Source organism: Microcebus murinus, chromosome 17 (genome assembly GCF_040939455.1).
Source record: "Microcebus murinus isolate Inina chromosome 17, M.murinus_Inina_mat1.0, whole genome shotgun sequence".
NCBI classification, from domain to species: Eukaryota; Metazoa; Chordata; class Mammalia; order Primates; family Cheirogaleidae; genus Microcebus; species Microcebus murinus.
The window spans coordinates 1980556-2004107 of NC_134120.1; the positions used below are offsets into that span (position 1 = coordinate 1980556).

A 23552-nucleotide genomic window follows, 5' to 3' on the forward strand; every position below is an offset into this window, starting at 1 on the left:
TAACTGGCGGTGCCCAGGGTCACCGCGGCAAGGCTGTGCTGACTGCGGAGACGACTGACGCGTCCGTGTGGGCAGGCAGGCGCCGCGTGTGTCCGGAGGCCGTGCGTGCTGTTCCAGGCGGGAGCACAGCAGCCCGCTAGGCTGCAGGAAGCCTTCTCTCTGCTGAGGAGAGGTGTCTTTGCACACACGGCCAGAAAGACACGGTCCCTCACTGTGTGTCCATGATCGTATCTCAAAACATGGCCTATAATAGTCCTTCTTCTCTTAAAATTAAAGAATTAAATCATACACTTTTTTTTCTAAACAAATTTGCTTTAAAAAAAATAGACTTGCAAATATTCCTGACCATATTTATGGGACCGGTCCTGATTCTATGAAGAATTGAACGTGTCTGTAGCATTCTATGAGACTTCCGTTTCTTAAGAGGTATAAAACCGTAGAGCGTTTTCTTTCGTTTCTGAAATACGATTTGGAAATGAAGTAAAATTGAAAAATAATCTTCACATGACCTGGGGTTCCCTAAATGGATCAAAGCGCTTTTTAACACAAGAGAAACGCAGTTAGAGTACCGTGAGCTGCTGCTAGGCTAGCAAGCCGCGGCGTCACTCGGTATGCGCTTCCTCCCTGGGTCGGTGACGGGGACTCTCGCCGTCCTCACACGTGGGTGCAGTTGGTCGACGGCGGGGTGTCTACTCGACTCTTATTCTCTCTGTTACCGCTGACAGGCGATTCCGTGCGAAGGTGGCACTTGAACACCTGCTTGTAGGCCTTCCTGAAGTTCTCGGAGAGAAACGCGTAGATGATGGGGTTCACCGAGGAGTTGCTGTACGCCAGGCAGTGGGCGGCCACTCTGAAGAGGAAGGACGCCGGCGTCAGCGGGAACTGGCCGAACTCCGCCCACAGGTGGATGACGTGATGCGGCAGCCAGGACACCCCGAAGACCACGACCACCACCAGGATCGTCTGCGCCGTCTGCGGGGAGGAGGGGAGGAGGGAGAGGGGAGGAGGGAGGAGGAGGAGGGGGAGGAAGAGGAGAAGGAAGAAGAGGAGGAGACAGAGGAAGCAGAGGGGGAGAGGAGGGGGAGGAAAATGAGAAGGAGGAGGAAGGGGAGGAGGGAGAGGGACAGGAGAGAGGAGGAGTTGGGGGAGGAAGAGGAGGAGGAAGAAGAGAAGGAGGAAGAGGAAGCAGAGGGGGAAAGGAAAGGGAGGAAAATGAGGAAGGAGGAGGAAGAGGAGGAGGGGGAGAGACAGGAGGGAGGAGAAGTAGGGGGAGGAAGGGGAGGAGGAAGAAGAGGAGGAGGAAGAGGAAGCAGAGGGGGAGAAGAAGGGGAGCAAAATGCGTCAATGACTATGGAAAAGAAATCCAGCATTTTAAAATACACCCAAAGAAAATTTTCTATATATTTTCGTGAGATGAAAACAGATACTGAATCTACTTTAAGTGTTAACCTTGGCTTCATGTGAAATTTTTGCTCGTAACCCCCTGGAGACCTGCCATTACCTTCCCCGGCAGTGGTTTTAGGGTGCGTGTGAAATGCGTGCGGATGGTACAAGGTGTGCTTTGAGCAGTCAGGGAAGTAGAAATGTGCACAGTTCAAGGCTGACTTTCAAACAGCAGAACTCTTCTGACCGCGGCACGCACGGAGGCGTCCCCTCGGCGAGGCCCCAGAAGAACGCCGGCCTTTGCTCCAGCAGTCGCCGCCACGGACACGAGCGTTTATTTCTCCTCACTGAACGCTGGCAAATTAAAGGCCCAGCGAGCGCGCGCACTGATGGATTTTTCGGAGCCATTTCTAGCTCTGTCTAGGGACGCGGTGGCCGCCTGTGTTTCCTCTCATTTTAACCCTTCGTTTGCTGCTGCTAACCCAGACACGCCTGGCAACCGCAGGCAGGGGCTGCGCGGTTCCTGTGCGATTTCCACTGAGCGCGGGCTGGGAGGAAGCCGCCCCGCAGAGGGACCCCGGCACGGAAGGACGCTCCCCCCGTGCTCACACGCGTGCGCCATGTGCGTGGACGCGCCTCCGAGGGGCGCAGACCTGCTGGCTTAGGCCCACCACACCTGTCCCGCCCGAGCTGATGGGCAACAAGTAGGCGCTACCTCTGCGATAAACTGAGAGCTCTGTCTCCACGGATTCAAACAGAAGACCGTGTTCTGCTCTGGTGGAACACCTCAACCACTTCGGAACGAGCATCGGCTGTAGTCCACAGCCACAGATGAACGCGCACAGCCCGGCGTCGGCTGTAGTCCACAGCCACATATGAACGCGCACAGCCCGGCATCGGCTGTAGTCCACAGCCACATATGAACACGCACAGCCCGGCGTCGGCTGTAGTCCACAGCCACAGATGAACGCGCACAGCCCAGCATCGGCTGTAGTCCACAGCCACATGTGAACGCGCACAGCCCGGCGTCGGCTGTAGTCCACAACCACATATGAACGCGCACAGCCCGGCGTCGGCTGTAGTCCACAGCCACAGATGAACGCGCACATCCCAGCGTCGGCTGTAGTCCACAGCCACAGATGAACACGCACAGCCCGGCATCGGCTGTAGTCCACAGCCACAGATGAACGCGCACAGCCCGGCATCGGCTGTAGTCCACAGCCACAGATGAACGCGCACAGCCTGGCATCGGCTGTAGTCCACAGCCACAGATGAACGCGCACAGCCCAGCATCGGCTGTAGTCCACAGCCACAGATGAACGCGCACAGCCACAGATGAACACACACAGCCCGGCGTCGGCTGTAGTCCACAGCCACAGATGAACGCGCACAGCCCAGCATCGGCTGTAGTCCACAGCCACAGATGAACGCGCACAGCCCGGCATTGGCTGTAGTCCACAGCCACAGATGAACGCGCACAGCCCAGCATCGGCTGTAGTCCACAGCCACAGATGAACGCGCACAGCCCGGCATCGGCTGCAGTCCACAGCCACAGATGAACGCGCACAGCCCAGCATCGGCTATAGTCCACAGCCACAGATGAACGCGCACAGCCCAGCATCGGCTGTAGTCCACAGCCACAGATGAACACACACAGCCCAGCGTTGGCTGTAGTCCACAGCCACAGATGAACACACACAGCCCGGCATCGGCTGTAGTCCACAGCCACAGATGAACACGCACAGCCCGGCGTTGGCTGTAGTCCACAGCCACAGATGAACACGCACAGCCCGGCATCGGCTGTAGTCCACAGCCACATATGAACGCGCACAGCCCGGCGTCGGCTGTAGTCCACAGCCACAGATGAACACGCACAGCCCGGCATCGGCTGCAGTCCACAGCCACAGATGAACGCGCACAGCCCAGCATCGGCTGTAGTCCACAGCCACATATGAACGCGCACAGCCCAGCATCGGCTGTAGTCCACAGCCACAGATGAACACGCACAGCCCAGCATCGGCTGTAGTCCACAGCCACATATGAACGCGCACAGCCCGGCATCGGCTGTAGTCCACAGCCACAGATGAACGCGCACAGCCTGGCATCGGCTGTAGTCCACAGCCACAGATGAACGCGCACAGCCCAGCATCGGCTGTAGTCCACAGCCACAGATGAACGCGCACAGCCACAGATGAACACACACAGCCCGGCGTCGGCTGTAGTCCACAGCCACAGATGAACGCGCACAGCCCAGCATCGGCTGTAGTCCACAGCCACAGATGAACGCGCACAGCCCGGCATTGGCTGTAGTCCACAGCCACAGATGAACGCGCACAGCCCAGCATCGGCTGTAGTCCACAGCCACAGATGAACGCGCACAGCCCAGCATTGGCTGTAGTCCACAGCCACAGATGAACACACACAGCCCGGCATCGGCTGTAGTCCACAGCCACATATGAACGCGCACAGCCCGGCATCGGCTGCAGTCCACAGCCACAGATGAACGCGCACAGCCCAGCATCGGCTGTAGTCCACAGCCACATATGAACGCGCACAGCCCAGCATCGGCTGTAGTCCACAGCCACAGATGAACACGCACAGCCCAGCATCGGCTGTAGTCCACAGCCACATATGAACGCGCACAGCCCGGCATCGGCTGTAGTCCACAGCCACAGATGAACGCGCACAGCCTGGCATCGGCTGTAGTCCACAGCCACAGATGAACGCGCACAGCCCAGCATCGGCTGTAGTCCACAGCCACAGATGAACGCGCACAGCCACAGATGAACACACACAGCCCGGCGTCGGCTGTAGTCCACAGCCACAGATGAACGCGCACAGCCCAGCATCGGCTGTAGTCCACAGCCACAGATGAACGCGCACAGCCCGGCATTGGCTGTAGTCCACAGCCACAGATGAACGCGCACAGCCCAGCATCGGCTGTAGTCCACAGCCACAGATGAACGCGCACAGCCCAGCATTGGCTGTAGTCCACAGCCACAGATGAACACACACAGCCCGGCATCGGCTGTAGTCCACAGCCACATATGAACGCGCACAGCCCGGCATCGGCTGCAGTCCACAGCCACAGATGAACGCGCACAGCCCAGCATCGGCTGTAGTCCACAGCCACAGATGAACGCGCACAGCCCAGCATCGGCTGTAGTCCACAGCCACAGATGAACACACACAGCCCGGCGTTGGCTGTAGTCCACAGCCACAGATGAACACACACAGCCCGGCATCGGCTGTAGTCCACAGCCACAGATGAACACACACAGCCCAGCGTTGGCTGTAGTCCACAGCCACAGATGAACACGCACAGCCCAGCATCGGCTGTAGTCCACAGCCACATATGAACGCGCACAGCCCGGCGTCGGCTGTAGTCCACAGCCACAGATGAATGCGCACAGCCCAGCATTGGCTGTAGTCCACAGCCACAGATGAACACACACAGCCCGGCGTTGGCTGTAGTCCACAGCCACAGATGAACGCGCACAGCCCGGCATCGGCTGTAGTCCACAGCCACAGATGAACGCGCACAGCCTGGCATCGGCTGTAGTCCACAGCCACAGATGAACGCGCACAGCCCAGCATCGGCTGTAGTCCACAGCCACAGATGAACGCGCACAGCCACAGATGAACACACACAGCCCGGCGTCGGCTGTAGTCCACAGCCACAGATGAACGCGCACAGCCCGGCATCGGCTGTAGTCCACAGCCACAGATGAACGCGCACAGCCTGGCATCGGCTGTAGTCCACAGCCACAGATGAACGCGCACAGCCCAGCATCGGCTGTAGTCCACAGCCACAGATGAACGCGCACAGCCACAGATGAACACACACAGCCCGGCGTCGGCTGTAGTCCACAGCCACAGATGAACGCGCACAGCCCAGCATCGGCTGTAGTCCACAGCCACAGATGAACGCGCACAGCCCGGCATTGGCTGTAGTCCACAGCCACAGATGAACGCGCACAGCCCAGCATCGGCTGTAGTCCACAGCCACAGATGAACGCGCACAGCCCAGCATTGGCTGTAGTCCACAGCCACAGATGAACACACACAGCCCGGCATCGGCTGTAGTCCACAGCCACATATGAACGCGCACAGCCCGGCATCGGCTGCAGTCCACAGCCACAGATGAACGCGCACAGCCCAGCATCGGCTGTAGTCCACAGCCACAGATGAACGCGCACAGCCCAGCATCGGCTGTAGTCCACAGCCACAGATGAACACACACAGCCCGGCGTTGGCTGTAGTCCACAGCCACAGATGAACACACACAGCCCGGCATCGGCTGTAGTCCACAGCCACAGATGAACACACACAGCCCGGCGTTGGCTGTAGTCCACAGCCACAGATGAACACGCACAGCCCGGCATCGGCTGTAGTCCACAGCCACATATGAACGCGCACAGCCCGGCGTCGGCTGCAGTCCACAGCCACAGATGAACGCGCACAGCCCAGCATCGGCTGTAGTCCACAGCCACATATGAACGCGCACAGCCCAGCATCGGCTGTAGTCCACAGCCACAGATGAACACGCACAGCCCAGCATCGGCTGTAGTCCACAGCCACATATGAACGCGCACAGCCCGGCATCGGCTGTAGTCCACAGCCACAGATGAACGCGCACAGCCTGGCATCGGCTGTAGTCCACAGCCACAGATGAACGCGCACAGCCCAGCATCGGCTGTAGTCCACAGCCACAGATGAACGCGCACAGCCACAGATGAACACACACAGCCCGGCGTCGGCTGTAGTCCACAGCCACAGATGAACGCGCACAGCCCAGCATCGGCTGTAGTCCACAGCCACAGATGAACGCGCACAGCCCGGCATTGGCTGTAGTCCACAGCCACAGATGAACGCGCACAGCCCAGCATCGGCTGTAGTCCACAGCCACAGATGAACGCGCACAGCCCAGCATTGGCTGTAGTCCACAGCCACAGATGAACACACACAGCCCGGCGTTGGCTGTAGTCCACAGCCACAGATGAACACGCACAGCCCGGCATCGGCTGTAGTCCACAGCCACATATGAACGCGCACAGCCCGGCGTCGGCTGTAGTCCACAGCCACAGATGAACACGCACAGCCCGGCATCGGCTGCAGTCCACAGCCACAGATGAACGCGCACAGCCCAGCATCGGCTGTAGTCCACAGCCACATATGAACGCGCACAGCCCAGCATCGGCTGTAGTCCACAGCCACAGATGAACACGCACAGCCCAGCATCGGCTGTAGTCCACAGCCACATATGAACGCGCACAGCCCGGCATCGGCTGTAGTCCACAGCCACAGATGAACGCGCACAGCCTGGCATCGGCTGTAGTCCACAGCCACAGATGAACGCGCACAGCCCAGCATCGGCTGTAGTCCACAGCCACAGATGAACGCGCACAGCCACAGATGAACACACACAGCCCGGCGTCGGCTGTAGTCCACAGCCACAGATGAACGCGCACAGCCCAGCATCGGCTGTAGTCCACAGCCACAGATGAACGCGCACAGCCCGGCATTGGCTGTAGTCCACAGCCACAGATGAACGCGCACAGCCCAGCATCGGCTGTAGTCCACAGCCACAGATGAACGCGCACAGCCCAGCATTGGCTGTAGTCCACAGCCACAGATGAACACACACAGCCCGGCATCGGCTGTAGTCCACAGCCACATATGAACGCGCACAGCCCGGCATCGGCTGCAGTCCACAGCCACAGATGAACGCGCACAGCCCAGCATCGGCTGTAGTCCACAGCCACATATGAACGCGCACAGCCCAGCATCGGCTGTAGTCCACAGCCACAGATGAACACGCACAGCCCAGCATCGGCTGTAGTCCACAGCCACATATGAACGCGCACAGCCCGGCATCGGCTGTAGTCCACAGCCACAGATGAACGCGCACAGCCTGGCATCGGCTGTAGTCCACAGCCACAGATGAACGCGCACAGCCCAGCATCGGCTGTAGTCCACAGCCACAGATGAACGCGCACAGCCACAGATGAACACACACAGCCCGGCGTCGGCTGTAGTCCACAGCCACAGATGAACGCGCACAGCCCAGCATCGGCTGTAGTCCACAGCCACAGATGAACGCGCACAGCCCGGCATTGGCTGTAGTCCACAGCCACAGATGAACGCGCACAGCCCAGCATCGGCTGTAGTCCACAGCCACAGATGAACGCGCACAGCCCAGCATTGGCTGTAGTCCACAGCCACAGATGAACACACACAGCCCGGCATCGGCTGTAGTCCACAGCCACATATGAACGCGCACAGCCCGGCATCGGCTGCAGTCCACAGCCACAGATGAACGCGCACAGCCCAGCATCGGCTGTAGTCCACAGCCACAGATGAACGCGCACAGCCCAGCATCGGCTGTAGTCCACAGCCACAGATGAACACACACAGCCCGGCGTTGGCTGTAGTCCACAGCCACAGATGAACACACACAGCCCGGCATCGGCTGTAGTCCACAGCCACAGATGAACACACACAGCCCGGCGTTGGCTGTAGTCCACAGCCACAGATGAACACGCACAGCCCAGCATCGGCTGTAGTCCACAGCCACATATGAACGCGCACAGCCCGGCGTCGGCTGTAGTCCACAGCCACAGATGAATGCGCACAGCCCAGCATTGGCTGTAGTCCACAGCCACAGATGAACACACACAGCCCGGCGTTGGCTGTAGTCCACAGCCACAGATGAACGCGCACAGCCCGGCATCGGCTGTAGTCCACAGCCACAGATGAACGCGCACAGCCTGGCATCGGCTGTAGTCCACAGCCACAGATGAACGCGCACAGCCCAGCATCGGCTGTAGTCCACAGCCACAGATGAACGCGCACAGCCACAGATGAACACACACAGCCCGGCGTCGGCTGTAGTCCACAGCCACAGATGAACGCGCACAGCCCGGCATCGGCTGTAGTCCACAGCCACAGATGAACGCGCACAGCCTGGCATCGGCTGTAGTCCACAGCCACAGATGAACGCGCACAGCCCAGCATCGGCTGTAGTCCACAGCCACAGATGAACGCGCACAGCCACAGATGAACACACACAGCCCGGCGTCGGCTGTAGTCCACAGCCACAGATGAACGCGCACAGCCCAGCATCGGCTGTAGTCCACAGCCACAGATGAACGCGCACAGCCCGGCATTGGCTGTAGTCCACAGCCACAGATGAACGCGCACAGCCCAGCATCGGCTGTAGTCCACAGCCACAGATGAACGCGCACAGCCCAGCATTGGCTGTAGTCCACAGCCACAGATGAACACACACAGCCCGGCATCGGCTGTAGTCCACAGCCACATATGAACGCGCACAGCCCGGCATCGGCTGCAGTCCACAGCCACAGATGAACGCGCACAGCCCAGCATCGGCTGTAGTCCACAGCCACAGATGAACGCGCACAGCCCAGCATCGGCTGTAGTCCACAGCCACAGATGAACACACACAGCCCGGCGTTGGCTGTAGTCCACAGCCACAGATGAACACACACAGCCCGGCATCGGCTGTAGTCCACAGCCACAGATGAACACACACAGCCCGGCGTTGGCTGTAGTCCACAGCCACAGATGAACACGCACAGCCCGGCATCGGCTGTAGTCCACAGCCACATATGAACGCGCACAGCCCGGCGTCGGCTGCAGTCCACAGCCACAGATGAACGCGCACAGCCCAGCATCGGCTGTAGTCCACAGCCACATATGAACGCGCACAGCCCAGCATCGGCTGTAGTCCACAGCCACAGATGAACACGCACAGCCCAGCATCGGCTGTAGTCCACAGCCACATATGAACGCGCACAGCCCGGCATCGGCTGTAGTCCACAGCCACAGATGAACGCGCACAGCCTGGCATCGGCTGTAGTCCACAGCCACAGATGAACGCGCACAGCCCAGCATCGGCTGTAGTCCACAGCCACAGATGAACGCGCACAGCCACAGATGAACACACACAGCCCGGCGTCGGCTGTAGTCCACAGCCACAGATGAACGCGCACAGCCCAGCATCGGCTGTAGTCCACAGCCACAGATGAACGCGCACAGCCCGGCATTGGCTGTAGTCCACAGCCACAGATGAACGCGCACAGCCCAGCATCGGCTGTAGTCCACAGCCACAGATGAACGCGCACAGCCCAGCATTGGCTGTAGTCCACAGCCACAGATGAACACACACAGCCCGGCATCGGCTGTAGTCCACAGCCACATATGAACGCGCACAGCCCGGCATCGGCTGCAGTCCACAGCCACAGATGAACGCGCACAGCCCAGCATCGGCTGTAGTCCACAGCCACAGATGAACGCGCACAGCCCAGCATCGGCTGTAGTCCACAGCCACAGATGAACACACACAGCCCGGCGTTGGCTGTAGTCCACAGCCACAGATGAACACACACAGCCCGGCATCGGCTGTAGTCCACAGCCACAGATGAACACACACAGCCCGGCGTTGGCTGTAGTCCACAGCCACAGATGAACACGCACAGCCCGGCATCGGCTGTAGTCCACAGCCACATATGAACGCGCACAGCCCGGCGTCGGCTGTAGTCCACAGCCACAGATGAACACGCACAGCCCGGCATCGGCTGCAGTCCACAGCCACAGATGAACGCGCACAGCCCAGCATCGGCTGTAGTCCACAGCCACATATGAACGCGCACAGCCCGGCGTCGGCTGTAGTCCACAGCCACAGATGAATGCGCACAGCCCAGCATTGGCTGTAGTCCACAGCCACAGATGAACACACACAGCCCGGCGTTGGCTGTAGTCCACAGCCACAGATGAACGCGCACAGCCCAACGTCGACTACAGTCGACAGCCAGGGATGAACACGCACAGCGGCTTTAGCCGACAGCCATGATATGACTTTTCTAATTTCTCATTTATCAAAATAAAATTGTGAACATTTAAAAATGATGTAATGAAAACATATGTGTCTGTTACCTATTCTGATTTATGTGACAAGTAAAGCTGCCTGTAAAGTCAAACAAGCTCTCAGTGCTTTCAAGCTTTCCTCGTCACACAAGCGCAAAACCTACTCGTCGTCAACACACAGCACAGACTGCCGTGCGGACTGTGGGTGCCGGCGGTGGGCGAGGTGTTGGGGCCGGTGGGTGCTGTACCGAAGAGGTTAATTAAGGGGGCATAAGATGTTTTAAACTGTGAAACCCAAAGCAATCCGTTGGTTCCCTGCTCAGAAGCGTTGCCGTCCTCCCCCGAGTGAAGTCCAAGAACCGCGCAGGGCCTCTAGCACCAGGATGGCTGCAGAGAACCCACGCCAGACACGCGTAGGGACCCATCACGGGGGACATGCACCGTGTCACCGGGTCCCTCAGCAGCCCTGTGCAGCAGACCCTGCCATGACGCACGGGTGCAGATGAGGAAACTGAGGCTCGGAACGGCCAAGAGAAGACAGCAGGAGAAACCAGGTCCCCACGTGCCCCGGCCCGCGCAGAGAGCAGGTGCCGGGAGGAGGCAGCCACAGCCGTGCGGCCACCAGCCTTGTCTCCCGCTCCGGCAGCCGTGCGGGCGGGCGGGCCCCGGAGACGACCTGTGCCTCAGTTCCCTACTTGGACCAGACACGGCTTTCGCCTCCCCTGTCCGCTGGGCCAGGAGTGTCCCCCTCGAGGCAAAAGGAACACCAGAGGCAGGAGAGGTGCCGACGTCCGGCCCCTGCCCAGAGCCGAGCGCAGGCTGCGAAGTCTCGGCGTGTGCGCACAGACACGGGGTGGGCGCGCGGCTGCCTCCCTGGCACGGCCCCGGGTCCACAGACCAGGAAGGCCTGGGCACCTTGCCCCGGTCTCCACACGGCGCAGGGGGCTGTGGGGACCGCCCACGGCTACGGTCCCTTCTCGATGGAAACGGCCCGACCAGGACGGGTGAGCTGGGCAAGGAGAGGAGGGAAGAGAGACAACACAGGGAGCGGGCCGCTCCTGCAACCTCGCGCTGCGGGAGGCCAGACGCTGGACAGGGGCCTCCCGACGCGGACATCACTGTTGCACGCGAACGCCTCCCTGTGAAACGCATGGCCCGCACCCCGCGGGACCGTCAAGGAGGCGCCGCAACCCCACGCGGCTGGAGGGGTCCCCGCGGGCGAAAGGTCATGTCTCATCCCTGCTCACGAATCAGAACCTCCTGGCGCAGCAAACGACGCCCAGAGCGTAACCGCAAGAGGCCGACTCTTCAAGGGCTGGCTCCCGGAAGCAAACTGAGATGTGCGCAGAGGTCTGTCAAGGAGGCGGGCCCGGGAGCCGGAGGCCACAGCCGGGGCCGGGCAGAGGGCAGAGGACGCGGCGGGGTGCAGGTCAGCGCGCAGCCCGGGGGCAGGCGGAGCTGAGCTCACCGCCCAGTCGCGCGGGGACTGGCAGCAGGTCTGCGGGCCGGCCTGGCCTCGCCGTGACCCGGCTGTGGCACCTTCGCCAATGGCAGAAGCTCACTGAGCCCAGAGTCCTCGTCTGCAGAGAGGAGGAGCCAGGGAAACAATTCCCAGACTCTGCCTGGTCCACTTAAACTCTGCAAACAACTCAGGCATGCAGACCTGAGGACGGTTTTACGGGCTGCGGGCTCACGTATCGAAGCCACTTATCGCAGGAGACTCGCAGCAAACATAATCTGCTCACGTCGATTAAGGGAGTGTCCGCTATCCACCCATTTATCTATTAGTGTATGAGGGACGCCATTCTCACATGGCTCAATCAAAACAATCTAGACATCATTATGCCTACAAATAGAACAGAAAACATCATCTCTTCTGTCTATGACATCCAGCCCATCTCTCTACCTCATAAAATAATTACCTCTGGATATTCCATGTCATTGCCTCTTTTAGGAAATTTTTACTAAGTGCAGACCTTAGCACAGAAACAGGGCCCGGCAGCTTGCTGGGGAGATGCGCAGACAGACGGTGGTGTCCCCGGGCACAGAGCACTCCCCACGGCAGCGTTTGCTATTTGCGTGTCCTAGTTCATTCAAAATTCACCTTCGCATTTTTGGTGATCACACTTGTCTTCTCAGAACCACAGGCAAGAGTGAGGTTCTTTCTCCTGGTCTACTGGTAGCTTTGAACTGGGGCAGGGTTACAACTCACATATAAACACCGGGAGAGAACACTCAGTGTGTGTTGACATAAACTACATCATTCATCTAAGACCGTTCCCAGGGGAGTTTAGCAGGGTGTTTGCTCACACTGCCCATGCTCCGCCTAAGCAGCTCTGGGATTTACTATTTCCTCTGTTTCTTCGAGCATCTCCGCCCATGGCTGGTCTCCCGGCTGGGACACACATGGGTGCCGGCACAGGGCCCGGCACAGGGGCCCAGGCAGCTGGTCTTGCAGCTCTCGAGCTGACTCCGGTCCAGCTGCTGCAATGTCAGGGCAGCGAACACGCCCGTGTGCACAGGAGGAAACAGCAGGTGACGTGATGTTTGTCTTCCTTCTTCCCTGGCAGCAGGTGTGCATGGGCCCCCAGGCCTGGAGACCAGAGAAGCTGGGAGACACGGGCCGGAAGTCCCGTGCGGGTAGAACACCAACCTTCCTGAGTCACGGCCGCGTCCAAACCGCCGGAGTTGGAGAGCCATGTGCCCTGCGCACGCCGGCTAAAGGGCACAGATCTGGCCAGAGTGACGCAAGGCACTAATCCCAGCCCTGGGATTTAAGCAGATGTGTTTGCCCAGCACTACCTGGTACGGAGCTTTTTAACAAATTCAATTATCTAGTTCCCCTTGTAAGGCCGTGAGGCAGCCTGGGGAGGTTGTTTGCTAGTTACCTCGGAATCTGCCTTTTTAGAAAGATCAAGAGGGCGTTTGGAAAACGACTGATGAGTTACATCAAAGCCACAACAAAAGTGAAGTTCTCTTACCCACTGTGGGTTAAACACAATCAAAGGCGCCTCACTCAGTACAGACCCTGAAGGCTGAGGCCGCCCTTCTCCCCAGAAAGGTCTAGAAAGCGGCTTCCTGTCTCTCCCCGGACACATCAGACTGCAAGGCAGGGAACCCCCTCTATGGAGAACAAGCCAGATCTTTCTTTTTTTGTTGTTTTTAATGTATTTTTTCTTTTCTGGCAGGATCATTGTCTCTGTCTGAGACGGAGTTGTGCCCAGGGCAGGTATCACACTGTTCATACTTACTTGTCTGTTACCTCCCGAAGGAGAAAAAGTCATCATTGAAGATTATGTACCATATCTCACCGTTCCTGAGCCTGGCCCTTTACCAGCATGGTTGCTTTGTGCAGCTTACGCTGACAGTATCTAAACAATGTTAATCTCTCTTCTCACTGTGAGATGCTCTTTTCAAGCCATCTGAGACATCTGTTCTTTCTTCAAAGAATTTTACTCACAACTATGTCTAATGGAATTTGGTTGGGGAGAAAAAAGAGACTAAAAGATGAGAATGATAAAAAAAAAAAAAAAAAGCATTTCACAAATTATATACATGACAGCCAAAAAGCTTGCAGAATGACTTCAAGCTAGAAAAAAAAAGTGACCGATCACAGAATCCAGTGGCTGGTAAGACATCAAGAAGTCATTTAGTCCAATTTTCCTCCGAGAAGCAACCAGCCAGTACAGTTGTCTATCCCCTTTCCAAGTCTTCCAAGGATCATTGAAGAATCTTGTTTTGCCGCCCAATCAGCCTTGTGCCAGAGACATTTCCTTGTGTCTAGCAGAGTTTAAGCAAAGCACATCATGGACGGCAGGACTCCGTGCCACTATTTCTGCAATAGAAACACATCCTTCTGGGGTGCTCTTCTCCAGACATGGAGGGGAACCGTTCAGCCTGCTCATCGTGAAAGGGCAAGCTCTCCAGCCCATAATATTAACAGTGACAAATCCTGATGGGAAGACCTGTGAGTACAGCGCCATGGTCTGAATGTGTGTGTCCCCCGCAAAATTCATGTGTTAAAACCTAATCACCAGGGTGACAGTGTTAGGGCCGGGGCTTTTTGGGGGGCGACTGAGGGTGGGGCCCTCGTGAGTGGGATTAGTGGCCTCACGCAGGAGCCCCCCGAGAGCTGCCCGGCCCCCTTCCACCAAGTGAGGACACAGAGAGCAGGCGCCATCCGTGAACCAGGAGAATGATCCCCACGGGCCCCTGAGTCTGCTGGCACTTGAGCTTGGACTTTCAGTCCAGAGCTGTGCGAAACACATTCTTCTGCCATTTATGAGCCCGCGGTGTTCTGTTACGGCAGCCCGAACGGACGGGTGGACCCGGCACGGGGAAAGGAAACTGCTGGGCGCCGAGGGGAAGCGCTAGAAGCAAACGGAGCTGAAACGAGCAAACCTCACGTCTGCCCACCGTCTGTTTAACCGGGACTCTGCGCGCAGCGACAGCTGCTGAGACCTGGCGGCGCCCCAGGGGTCAGGCCGCCGCCTGCCTTCAGGGACCCACCATCCGCTCTGCCTGCTCCGGGCGAACTGCTGAATTGCTGTCTCTTCTCGGCTTCTCTTCTCCTGCTCCTGCCTCCCCTCTCTCCCCACTCCCTTCCTCACGCTCCCTCTTAGACACACACCACCAGCACCGCCTCCTTTATTTGTCCTGTGCAAACAAGGAGGCGATCAAACATATCAAAAGAGACCTGACAGCTGTTCAGGGCCTATTAAGGGTCAGGGGCTGTGGGAATGGAAGAGAAAAATCCCTCCTTCAAAGGCTGAAACCTCCTCATATGGTGAGAATGAGCAAAAGGTAATCATATATAAATACGTGTTTATTTTACATAGGAACACACACATAGACACATTCGTACATAAACCTAAATATTTGTGTGTGTCTATGTATGTGTGGGTCTGTATGTATGTGTGTATAACTAAACAAAGTAATCACTAATCTTTAGGGTTTTTTGTTGTAAAACAAAACGTTTTCTATTCATTTCTCATAAGACCTATTTTCCTTTTTTAAGCATGTTGTTCTTCCTTGAGACCTTTATAATTTCTGTCCAATAGTTTTTCAAATACAGAGGCTAAAACTAGCCATTGACACACATAAGATTCAGAACATGTTAAAGAAATGTTGTGTTTCATTTCTTTTGGCAAGCATAAAACATTTTAAATCATTAATAAGCATTTACCTTATATCAATAGTATCTCCTCTGTTAAAGTTCAGCAAGCCCAGTCCCTCTCTGGGAGATTAATTTCTTCCTCCTCTAACTCCAGACACTCATCACGCTGAACAAGCCCTTCTGGGCTTGTTGTGTACCTGTCTCCTCTACCACAGGGCTGGCTTCCACACGGAGCCGATTCTCTCAGTCTCCCCACCCCAATCCTGCAGAGAGGAGATGCTCTGAAAGTCCCTGACCAGGGGGACATCACAAACAATCCTTAATTGTTCGTAGTAAGTCATTTTCTTACTGATGAGAAGTGTGGTTCAGAGGAAAACCTAGTATTATAGATTAGAAAAAGGGAAAAATTCCACTATAACAGCACATTATTGAAAACAGAGGAGGTAAACACCAACCTTTAGGGTTTACTCCATTCATATAACTTAGCTCTTGGTCAATTCTTATGAAACAGAGCCTAGAAGCTTAAAATGAAATGTACAGAATTGTTCAGACATTAAAAAAAAGATCAACAAAAGGAAGCTGCCACAAAGGCTTGTTGCTTGCATTGCACCTTTTGTTCTTAGGGGTTATCCTAAAAGCTGTATGGCTAGATTTCCAACACAAGCTAATTTCTTTTTGACCAGTTCCCTGACATTCATTGTCAACTCTAGGAAGAGATGTATTTTCAGCCGCAAACTGTTGTTCAAAAACAAGGAGAGTCAGGAGGAAGAAGAGCTAGCTGTCCCTTATTTTAGTAAAAATTTTTTAAGTAAATGTGATTATCTAAACTATAATTTCTGCAAACTATATATGTCATGGATCATAATAAATAGTTAGAAGGAAAAACAAGGTATTCAGGATGTTATTTGTAATACCTGTGAGTTAAAATGTCTTGTTATAATCTCCTCCTCCCTGATCATACTGTCTAGTAATCTCATGCTACTTTCCAAAATCAGGAATCATATAGCTATTATTCAAGGAAGACCTGTATTAATCCTGACGAGTGAAATAGCTGTTCCACCGGATGTAAAACGTCACAGCCGTCAGTGAGTGAGGTGCTCTGATGCTGCTCAGGAGAGGGTCGCCTGGATCAGGCCGGGCGGGTGAGGACAACTCTCCGTGGGAGGACTTTCCTTCCAGGGCTCCCCGGGCTTTACCTCTTTGCCCCCCGGGCCAGCATCAGCACAGGTGTGGGTGGGGGAGACAAGGACAGCGACCCGCCCCCGGGGCTTTAGGAAGGGATTAAAACCACGTCCCCTCAGTTGAGAATCAAACCTGCATCTCCGGGAATCGTCCTGGAGACAGTCAGTAAACGTGAGGACTGCACCTTCACGCAAATGATAACATTGGCCACCTGCGCTGAGCCCCAGCCAGCCCAGACAGTCCTCCTGACGAGACTCAGAAGCCAAACAATCCATGTTTCCTTGCCTCCCCAAACCACCAGCTGAGTTCAGTGTGGCCCAGTCACCTGCAGAGCCCTGGCCGAGACCCGCTCTCTGCTCCCAACTGATGACGCCCTGGTAAGAGACTCGCCTCGAACATGAGGACCAAGGACCTAAATCTCATAGGCCTTGGAAGATGGGAGGATAATTTAAAATAAAAATAAAATAAGCTCTAAAAAGTAACATATATACATTTGTGAATATTACCTTTTTCTTGGATGCTTCCGACTTCTTTGACATGTTCTTCAACTTTTTATGCAAATGGTTAAGGACCTGGAAAACACAGACTAATAAAGTCAGTCTGCCTCTCATCTCGTGTTCTGCAACGGCAGAATCATTATTTATAAAATAGCTAAAATAAGAATGTACATTAGGTGACAACACAGCAATGAGTATGAATTGCCAAATGCATCTGTTTTTCTAACAATTAAGAGGGTCCCAGGAAGACCAGCATGCATCTGTCTGCAGGGACAGCTGGTGCACCAGCTCCAGGGCTTTGTCCAGAAAGAGGCACGCTGCGACCCACTCGTGCATGCTTATTGGTCTATCCCCTGCCCTGGCTTCCCCCAGGGGTCTACATGCTAACAATCACAAGGTCCCTAATAAATGTTGGGCGCAGTATAGCTCCCAGACACATTGAAAAACTAGAGCCCTGCCCTCCGGGAATTCACCATCCGACCCGGAAAGGAAGCAATGAACAAATGAAGATAATGCAATCAGATGTTTCTCAGTGCAGCCCGGCCAAACAGCACCAACATTCGTGTGGATGGATTCTTTCTGTTTCCTTCCTAGGGCTGTCTCCACTGCAAATCTCCTTAAAGCAAGTTGGCTAGCACCCTACGCTGCTCCTCTCAGTATAGTTCATTCAAATCCTGCCCACCACACAATGCTTTAGACAACGTACATTTTGGGAACTTAGCATCTCTGATGATATACAGACTGTTTTTGCAAGGTTTCACTAATGTCTCCTTGAGACACACTCCCTTCCTTAATTAGAGAAACTATCTTTGTATTCTCTTGCCAGTGTGATATTCAGGAGAAACGATATGAAAACGTTTGGTATCACATACAGGAATTTCCAACATGGATTTGGCCTCATACAACACTGCCATTCCTGCAGAACCGTTACTTGCGTTCATCTTTGTATCCCATCTGAGGGAAACGCCAGAGAAAATTTAGCCTCTGGATGACCTGGGGCTCTGGATTATCTATAGGTTGCTGAGTGAGTCCCTCAAGGAGCCAGAAGCCACGTTCCAGCCAGTTGTTTGTTCCCTTTGGCATCGCAGCTTGTAAATAATCTAATCGAACTGACTCACTGCAGAAGCCTGCTCTGTTCAGCTAGAAGCAGCACCCCTGGCGCAATCAGTCACACCCTTCTTGAGAAGCCGCAGGATTTATTCGCCAACCTTCCAAGTCCTATGCAGGCTAAGCAGCCTTCATTGGGGTATAAATTTCTGCCACTGAATTCTCTGCCCAACTGAAATACATCTCACTTCCTGAAACGGCCCAGCACCCTCTACAAAAGGACAAGTTTTTACTTGCTAAGGAGCACCGGGGACAGCACTCAGTGCACTGGCAGTGCGCCGGCTTGCCATCCTGCCGACAGAGAATCGGGTACCAAGAACTGAAGGTGAGGCAGAGATAGAATAAGAACTTTCTTTTTGCGGGAACAAGTGGGGACGTCTTTCAAAGGGGAAGGAAAAGGCTGGAGCAGGCAGGACCCGCCAGCCCGAGAGGACAGGGCTGGCGAGGCGGCCCTGTGGCAACTTCCCGGCAGGAAACTGCCAGGACGACGCCTGTGGCAGGTGTTGGCACCTGTCCTGTGGCAGGACAGCACCCACCACTGAGGGCAAGGGACACGGGGACACGGGAGAGACCAGAGGAGAGGCAGCATGATGACACTGGAGACGGCCTTCCCGAGACGGAATCAAAGCAGATCACGCAAGCGTTTCCAGCCTCATTCTGCTGCCGAGGTCTGCTCATCCCGGCCACCGGCGGGCTGGACACAGCCCAGCGCCCTCCACACACCTGAGGATACCGACTGCCGCTGGATAGGTCGGTGGAGAAAACACTCAGGTGTATTTTTCTTAGCTCTGTTTCTCTTCAGCAGCCCATGCTCTGAGCACACAAAGACATCGTGATGCATTCCAGTTAAGGTTTTGTCATCAAAGAAGAAAGCCTGCAGATGATCACGGGAGATGCCATTACGTTTCTTCAGGAGACGATGATAGCATTCGAGATGTCTCACTCACTCTGCAGGTGTGGGGGCTTGCACGGGAAGGTGCTGGCTCAAACCCACACTGAGGTCATGCTGGCTGCATCCTGGGGATTCAGAACAACCTAACGGGGCAGGCACCGTAAGAGTTTGCCTCTTGGCACACTTTGTTCCTTTGTTGGACAAAGGAACTTGTAAGACTTGGGGAGCAGAAGGCAACTTATTAAGTTTTATAAAGGGAAAAAATCCCTACACACTGTAAGGTCAGGTGCCTTGTTGGCCATCAGACCTGGGCCTCGGATGAGCAGCGAGTCCTGAACCTCTCACGCAAGTAGCAGAACCCTTACCTGGATCGTGAACACTTAATGACCAAACCAAAGAAAAGCAACTCGAAATAACTTGTTACCTCTACCTATTTATGAAGGCCCTGAAATGACTTTGCAAATACTACCTTGAATCCAAAATATTTTTCCAGTTACTCTTGCAAGCAAACCATTTCTATATTTTAAAAACCCAAATGATCATGTATTTATTAAGTTTTAAAAACTATTTCCAAACTTTGGCTTCTATGTGACTTTTTAAAACTGTGAAATGACAGAAATGTAGCCTAATTTATCCCTAAAAGTTTACTTTGTCATTTCCATGAAGAAGATTCAAGTTATTTTCCCTAAAGACTCTGGGGAGATGAGGAGGAGTATGCTCCCCTTCTAATCCGGTAATTGGGAATTTAAGAGCCAAATATTTTCAGAATCCCTCTGTCCCCTGCACGTCCTCCCCTGCTCAGGAGATTGGGGACACCTGCTGAAATCTTTCCTGAACCATTCACCAACTCCGTAATCTGAGTCCATTGCTATATTTCCAAAAACTCTTTCTTTGTCTCTGAAGCAAAGACGAGAGCCCCCATCATGGCGTGCTGTGCAAGTTGAATGAGACGGTGCACGTATCAGACAACTGTGCCGTGTAGAACAGTCTTTGGTTTGCGTTTCCAGAAGACTAAATGAATAAACCATTTTTCCAAATGGTTATTTTCCAATTAAGGTTTTGTCATCTAGCTCCGCTAGAGTTACTTTCCAAATTCTCTACCTCTATGACATTTCTTCCTATATAGCCTTTGTGTGGAAGCCATTCTTCGAGATAATATCCAAAACACTGCTATTCAAAACAGACACAATCTACACGGATGACACAGGTCTCAGGGAACAAGTGGCATCTATTAGGCATTTTGCTGGGAGAAACTAGCTTACGCATGGAACGTAAGAAGCTACTGTTCTGCGGAGTCCGGCTGTCTGTGGTCCTGCAGGCACAGCCTTACGGGAAACAGCAGGAGAGACAGAGAGAAGTTCAGGAGGAAATTTCAGGACCTGCTTAGGCAGGTGTGTGTCTCTCGGCCGGACACTTTGGAGAGAGTGTGCTGCATACACCGGGTCCAGCCTGTGACCCGCAGCACTCGATTAATAAACACACACCCTTACCCGCTCAAGCATAAACAAGATGTGTCAATGGCTCGAGACTTTCGATCAACATAAAATCTTCAATCCTTGTGTAATTAAGGAATCAGAATGTGAACTTGCCGCTTGCTGGACTCTGCTGGGCTCTAGACAGGGAAGACAGCACCTCCCCAGGAAGGGTAAACGTGGAAACGTCTGGCTCAAGCCAGACCCTGTGTGCTTGCTACCTACCTACCTCCTCCCTCTAGGGCTGGGCCTCAGACCCAGCCCCTGAATCACCGAATACTGTTGCCACGGCCTTTCTAACAGGGATTGAAACGGGAAACACGGCAGCTTCAAAGTTCTCTGGAGACTTCGGTTAAGACGCTGGGAAGAAATACTGTTTTACCACTCAGGTTTATAAAGCTAAATAAAATGTGAAGCTCTGTCCCCGTGAGAGCCTCCCTGAGCAAGTGCAAACTGCACGCGCCGGGAAGAAGGCGGCAGCGAGCTGGGGAGGGAGCGGGGACTGGGCCGCCAGGGCAAAAGGCCGGCTCTGTGTGCTCTCCAATTCCTGTGGGCGCCCAGCGAACACCGCGGTGCAGGCGGGTCGGTGCAAGAGCTGCTGAAGCAGAGAGGGGTCTCACCTGCTGAAAAGTAGGCGTGGGGCGCCCGCCTGCAGCGGGGACAAGGGGGGGGCGCTGAGGGATGCAGCAGCGGTGAGGAGGGGCGAGCAGGAGCGCTGCTCTCTACCTGAGCTAGAAGTGAACTGCAAACTCCCCCTGCGCACCTCAAACTCTAAGTAACTTTCTCTCCTGCACCGCATGGGGCAAGCGCTGGCAGAGGGAGGGAAACAGGGAGTGGGGAGTGCACCCGTCAGCCCGAGCGCCCAGGCTGAGAGCACGGGCATGGGGACACTGAGATGCCCCCGGGACCCTGTCGCCCCTCGGCCCGCCGCTCCCCCCCCCCGCCACCCTCCCCCCCTCGCGTCCCGGCCCGCGCCCCGCCCCCACCTTGGCATAGCAGAAGCAGATGAGCAGAAGCGGCAGCAGGTAGCCGAAGACGAAGGTGCACACCACGTAGGCCTTCTTGTGGCGCTTGTTGGGCCAATGCTCCCAGCAGAAGGTCTGGTTGCTGGCGTTGGGGTGGAAGAGGCCCTGGTGGTACGCCATGGGCGAGGCCATGGCGATGGACAGCGCCCAGATGAAGCCCACGCCCAGCAGCACGTTGCGGGACACCCTCAGGGCGGAGGCGCGCCGCGAGTGCACGATGGCGACGTAGCGGTCCACCGACATCGCCGCCAGCGTGAAGATGCTGACCAGCATGGACACGGTGAAGAAGTAGTGGACGAACTTGCAGATGAAGGCGCCCAGCACCCAGGTGGGCAGCGCGTACACCGTGGCCTGGAACGGGATGCAGAAGAGCAGGTAGGCCAGGTCGGCGACGCTCAGGTTGAGGATGAACAGGTTGGTGGTGCTGCGCGGCTTGCCCGGCTTGCTGCGCGCCAGCACCGTGATCACCAGGCTGTTGCCCAGCACGCCCAGCGCGAAGATCAGGCCGAAGACCACCAGCGTGATGAAGTTCTCCACGCCGATGCCGAACAGCGGCCTCTGCTCCGCGGCCGGGGGCTCTGCCCGGCTCCCGCTCCCGTTCCCCTCGCTGAGGTTCCCGGCCGCCTGCTCCATGGCCCGCGGGGTCGCCGGGGCGCGGGCCGCGGGGCGCGCCGGGGAGGAGTGCCTGTGCCTGCGGGGAAAGTGGGCGCCAAGGGGCGCCGGGGTCCCAGCCCGGAGCACGGAGCGCGCGGGTGTCAGAGCCAAGCCTCCTGTGACGGGCACGACCGCGGGCGCCGCGACCGGGCAGCCGAGCCTGCTGGCACCGTCCCTGTGCAGGGGCCTTCTGAGAGAGGGCGGGGATGCGAGCCGGCGCTGGCCCTTCCCGGGAGGGGGCGGCGGTCTCGGCAGCCTTGGGGTCCCCTGCACCCGCCGCGGCCGCCAAGCCGGGGAGGTGAGAGAGCCTCTGTCCGCCTTACCAGCTCCGGGTCCCTGCTGGCGGGTTTCCCTCGCTCCTGGAGTGGCTTGGGGCTGCACCTGTTGCTCTGAGCGGTTCCTTCCCGGCGCTCCCAGCCGCCGGCGCAGCTCGGCAGAGGGCTTTCCGCGCTCCCCGCGCTCCCCGCGCGCTCCCGCCGCTGCCCAGCCGGCGCCTCCGACCTCCTCTAGCAGATTCCCCAGTCGTCCGCAGGGCGGGAGCGGTCCTGTGCCGCCCCGGCGCGCGGAGTCCAGGGCTGCGCGGAGGGCCTCTCCGCTGCAAGTGAGAAGAGGCGAAGACTGCGGGCTGCAACTCGCACCCGAGGAAGTCGCGGCGCCGCGCCAAGCGGAGACTGGACGAATTCGAAAGAGGTGGGTCCCCGCCCGCCGCCTCCGCTGCGCTCCGCCAGCCGCGCGCTCGCCCCCGCGGTGCGGACCTGCGGCGGCCGGGTGAGGCGGGGCTGCCGGGCGGGGGCGAGGGCGGCGGAGCGCGCCCGGGGCGCAGGGCTCCTGGTCCGCCAGCGAGGGCGCCTCCCGCCCCGTAACCAGCCGGGGAAAGCAAGAGTTGGCACCGCTACCCTACCCGGAGTTGTAAAATCCGCCGCCTAATCCCCGCCCTCCCCCGCGGACCGCTGGGGAGGAAGCCGCAGGGAAGGAGTGGACGGCTCTCCCTAAACGCGCCCACAGTGGGAGGGAGACTCGCAACTTCAGCTCGCTCTCGCCCGTGGTGGCACTCGGCGGAGGTCCTGGACCGAAGCCCTGACTAGTGAGATATTTTCAGAGTGGGAGAACTTGTGTCCTGTCTTACCGCTGCGGTGAATGTGGTCACGCCAACAGGACACTGCGCCGCTTACGCGCAGTAGTGCTGGTGAACTGGCCTCCGCTCCTCGGGCTGGCAGGGAGTCATTAGCGCAGCGGTTATGTGAATTGCTTGCATCACTTTAAAAAACGACGCCCTCCCCATTCTCCAAAGGGCGCCCCGAGTCTCCATCCTGCGCTGAGGGCGCAGTGCCTTCG

At 56.5% G+C, this 23552-nt stretch overlaps 1 protein-coding gene across 1 annotated transcript; it reads right to left on the reverse strand.

The window, feature by feature from the left end:
• Positions 1–654: 654 nt before the first annotated feature.
• On the reverse strand, positions 655–22196 carry GALR1 (galanin receptor 1). The gene is made up of 3 exons (XM_012746958.2): positions 21525–22196; positions 17077–17142; positions 655–972 (listed from the first exon to the last, which is right to left on the reverse strand). Exons 1-3 carry the CDS (start codon positions 22194–22196, stop codon positions 655–657), a joined length of 1056 nt encoding a protein of 351 aa, XP_012602412.1.
• Positions 22197–23552: the final 1356 nt, after the last annotated feature.

Coding starts and splice junctions, on each gene's coding strand:
- GALR1 (XM_012746958.2), bottom strand. CDS start 22,196: ATGGAGCAGGCGGCCGGGAACCTCAGCGAGGGGAACGGGAGCGGGAGC. Junction 17,143..21,524: donor TCTGCTTCTGCTATGCCAAG/GTGGGGGCGGGG, acceptor TGTGTTTTCCAG/GTCCTTAACCATTTGCATAA. Junction 973..17,076: donor CGGAAGCATCCAAGAAAAAG/GTAATATTCACA, acceptor TCCTCCCCGCAG/ACGGCGCAGACGATCCTGGT.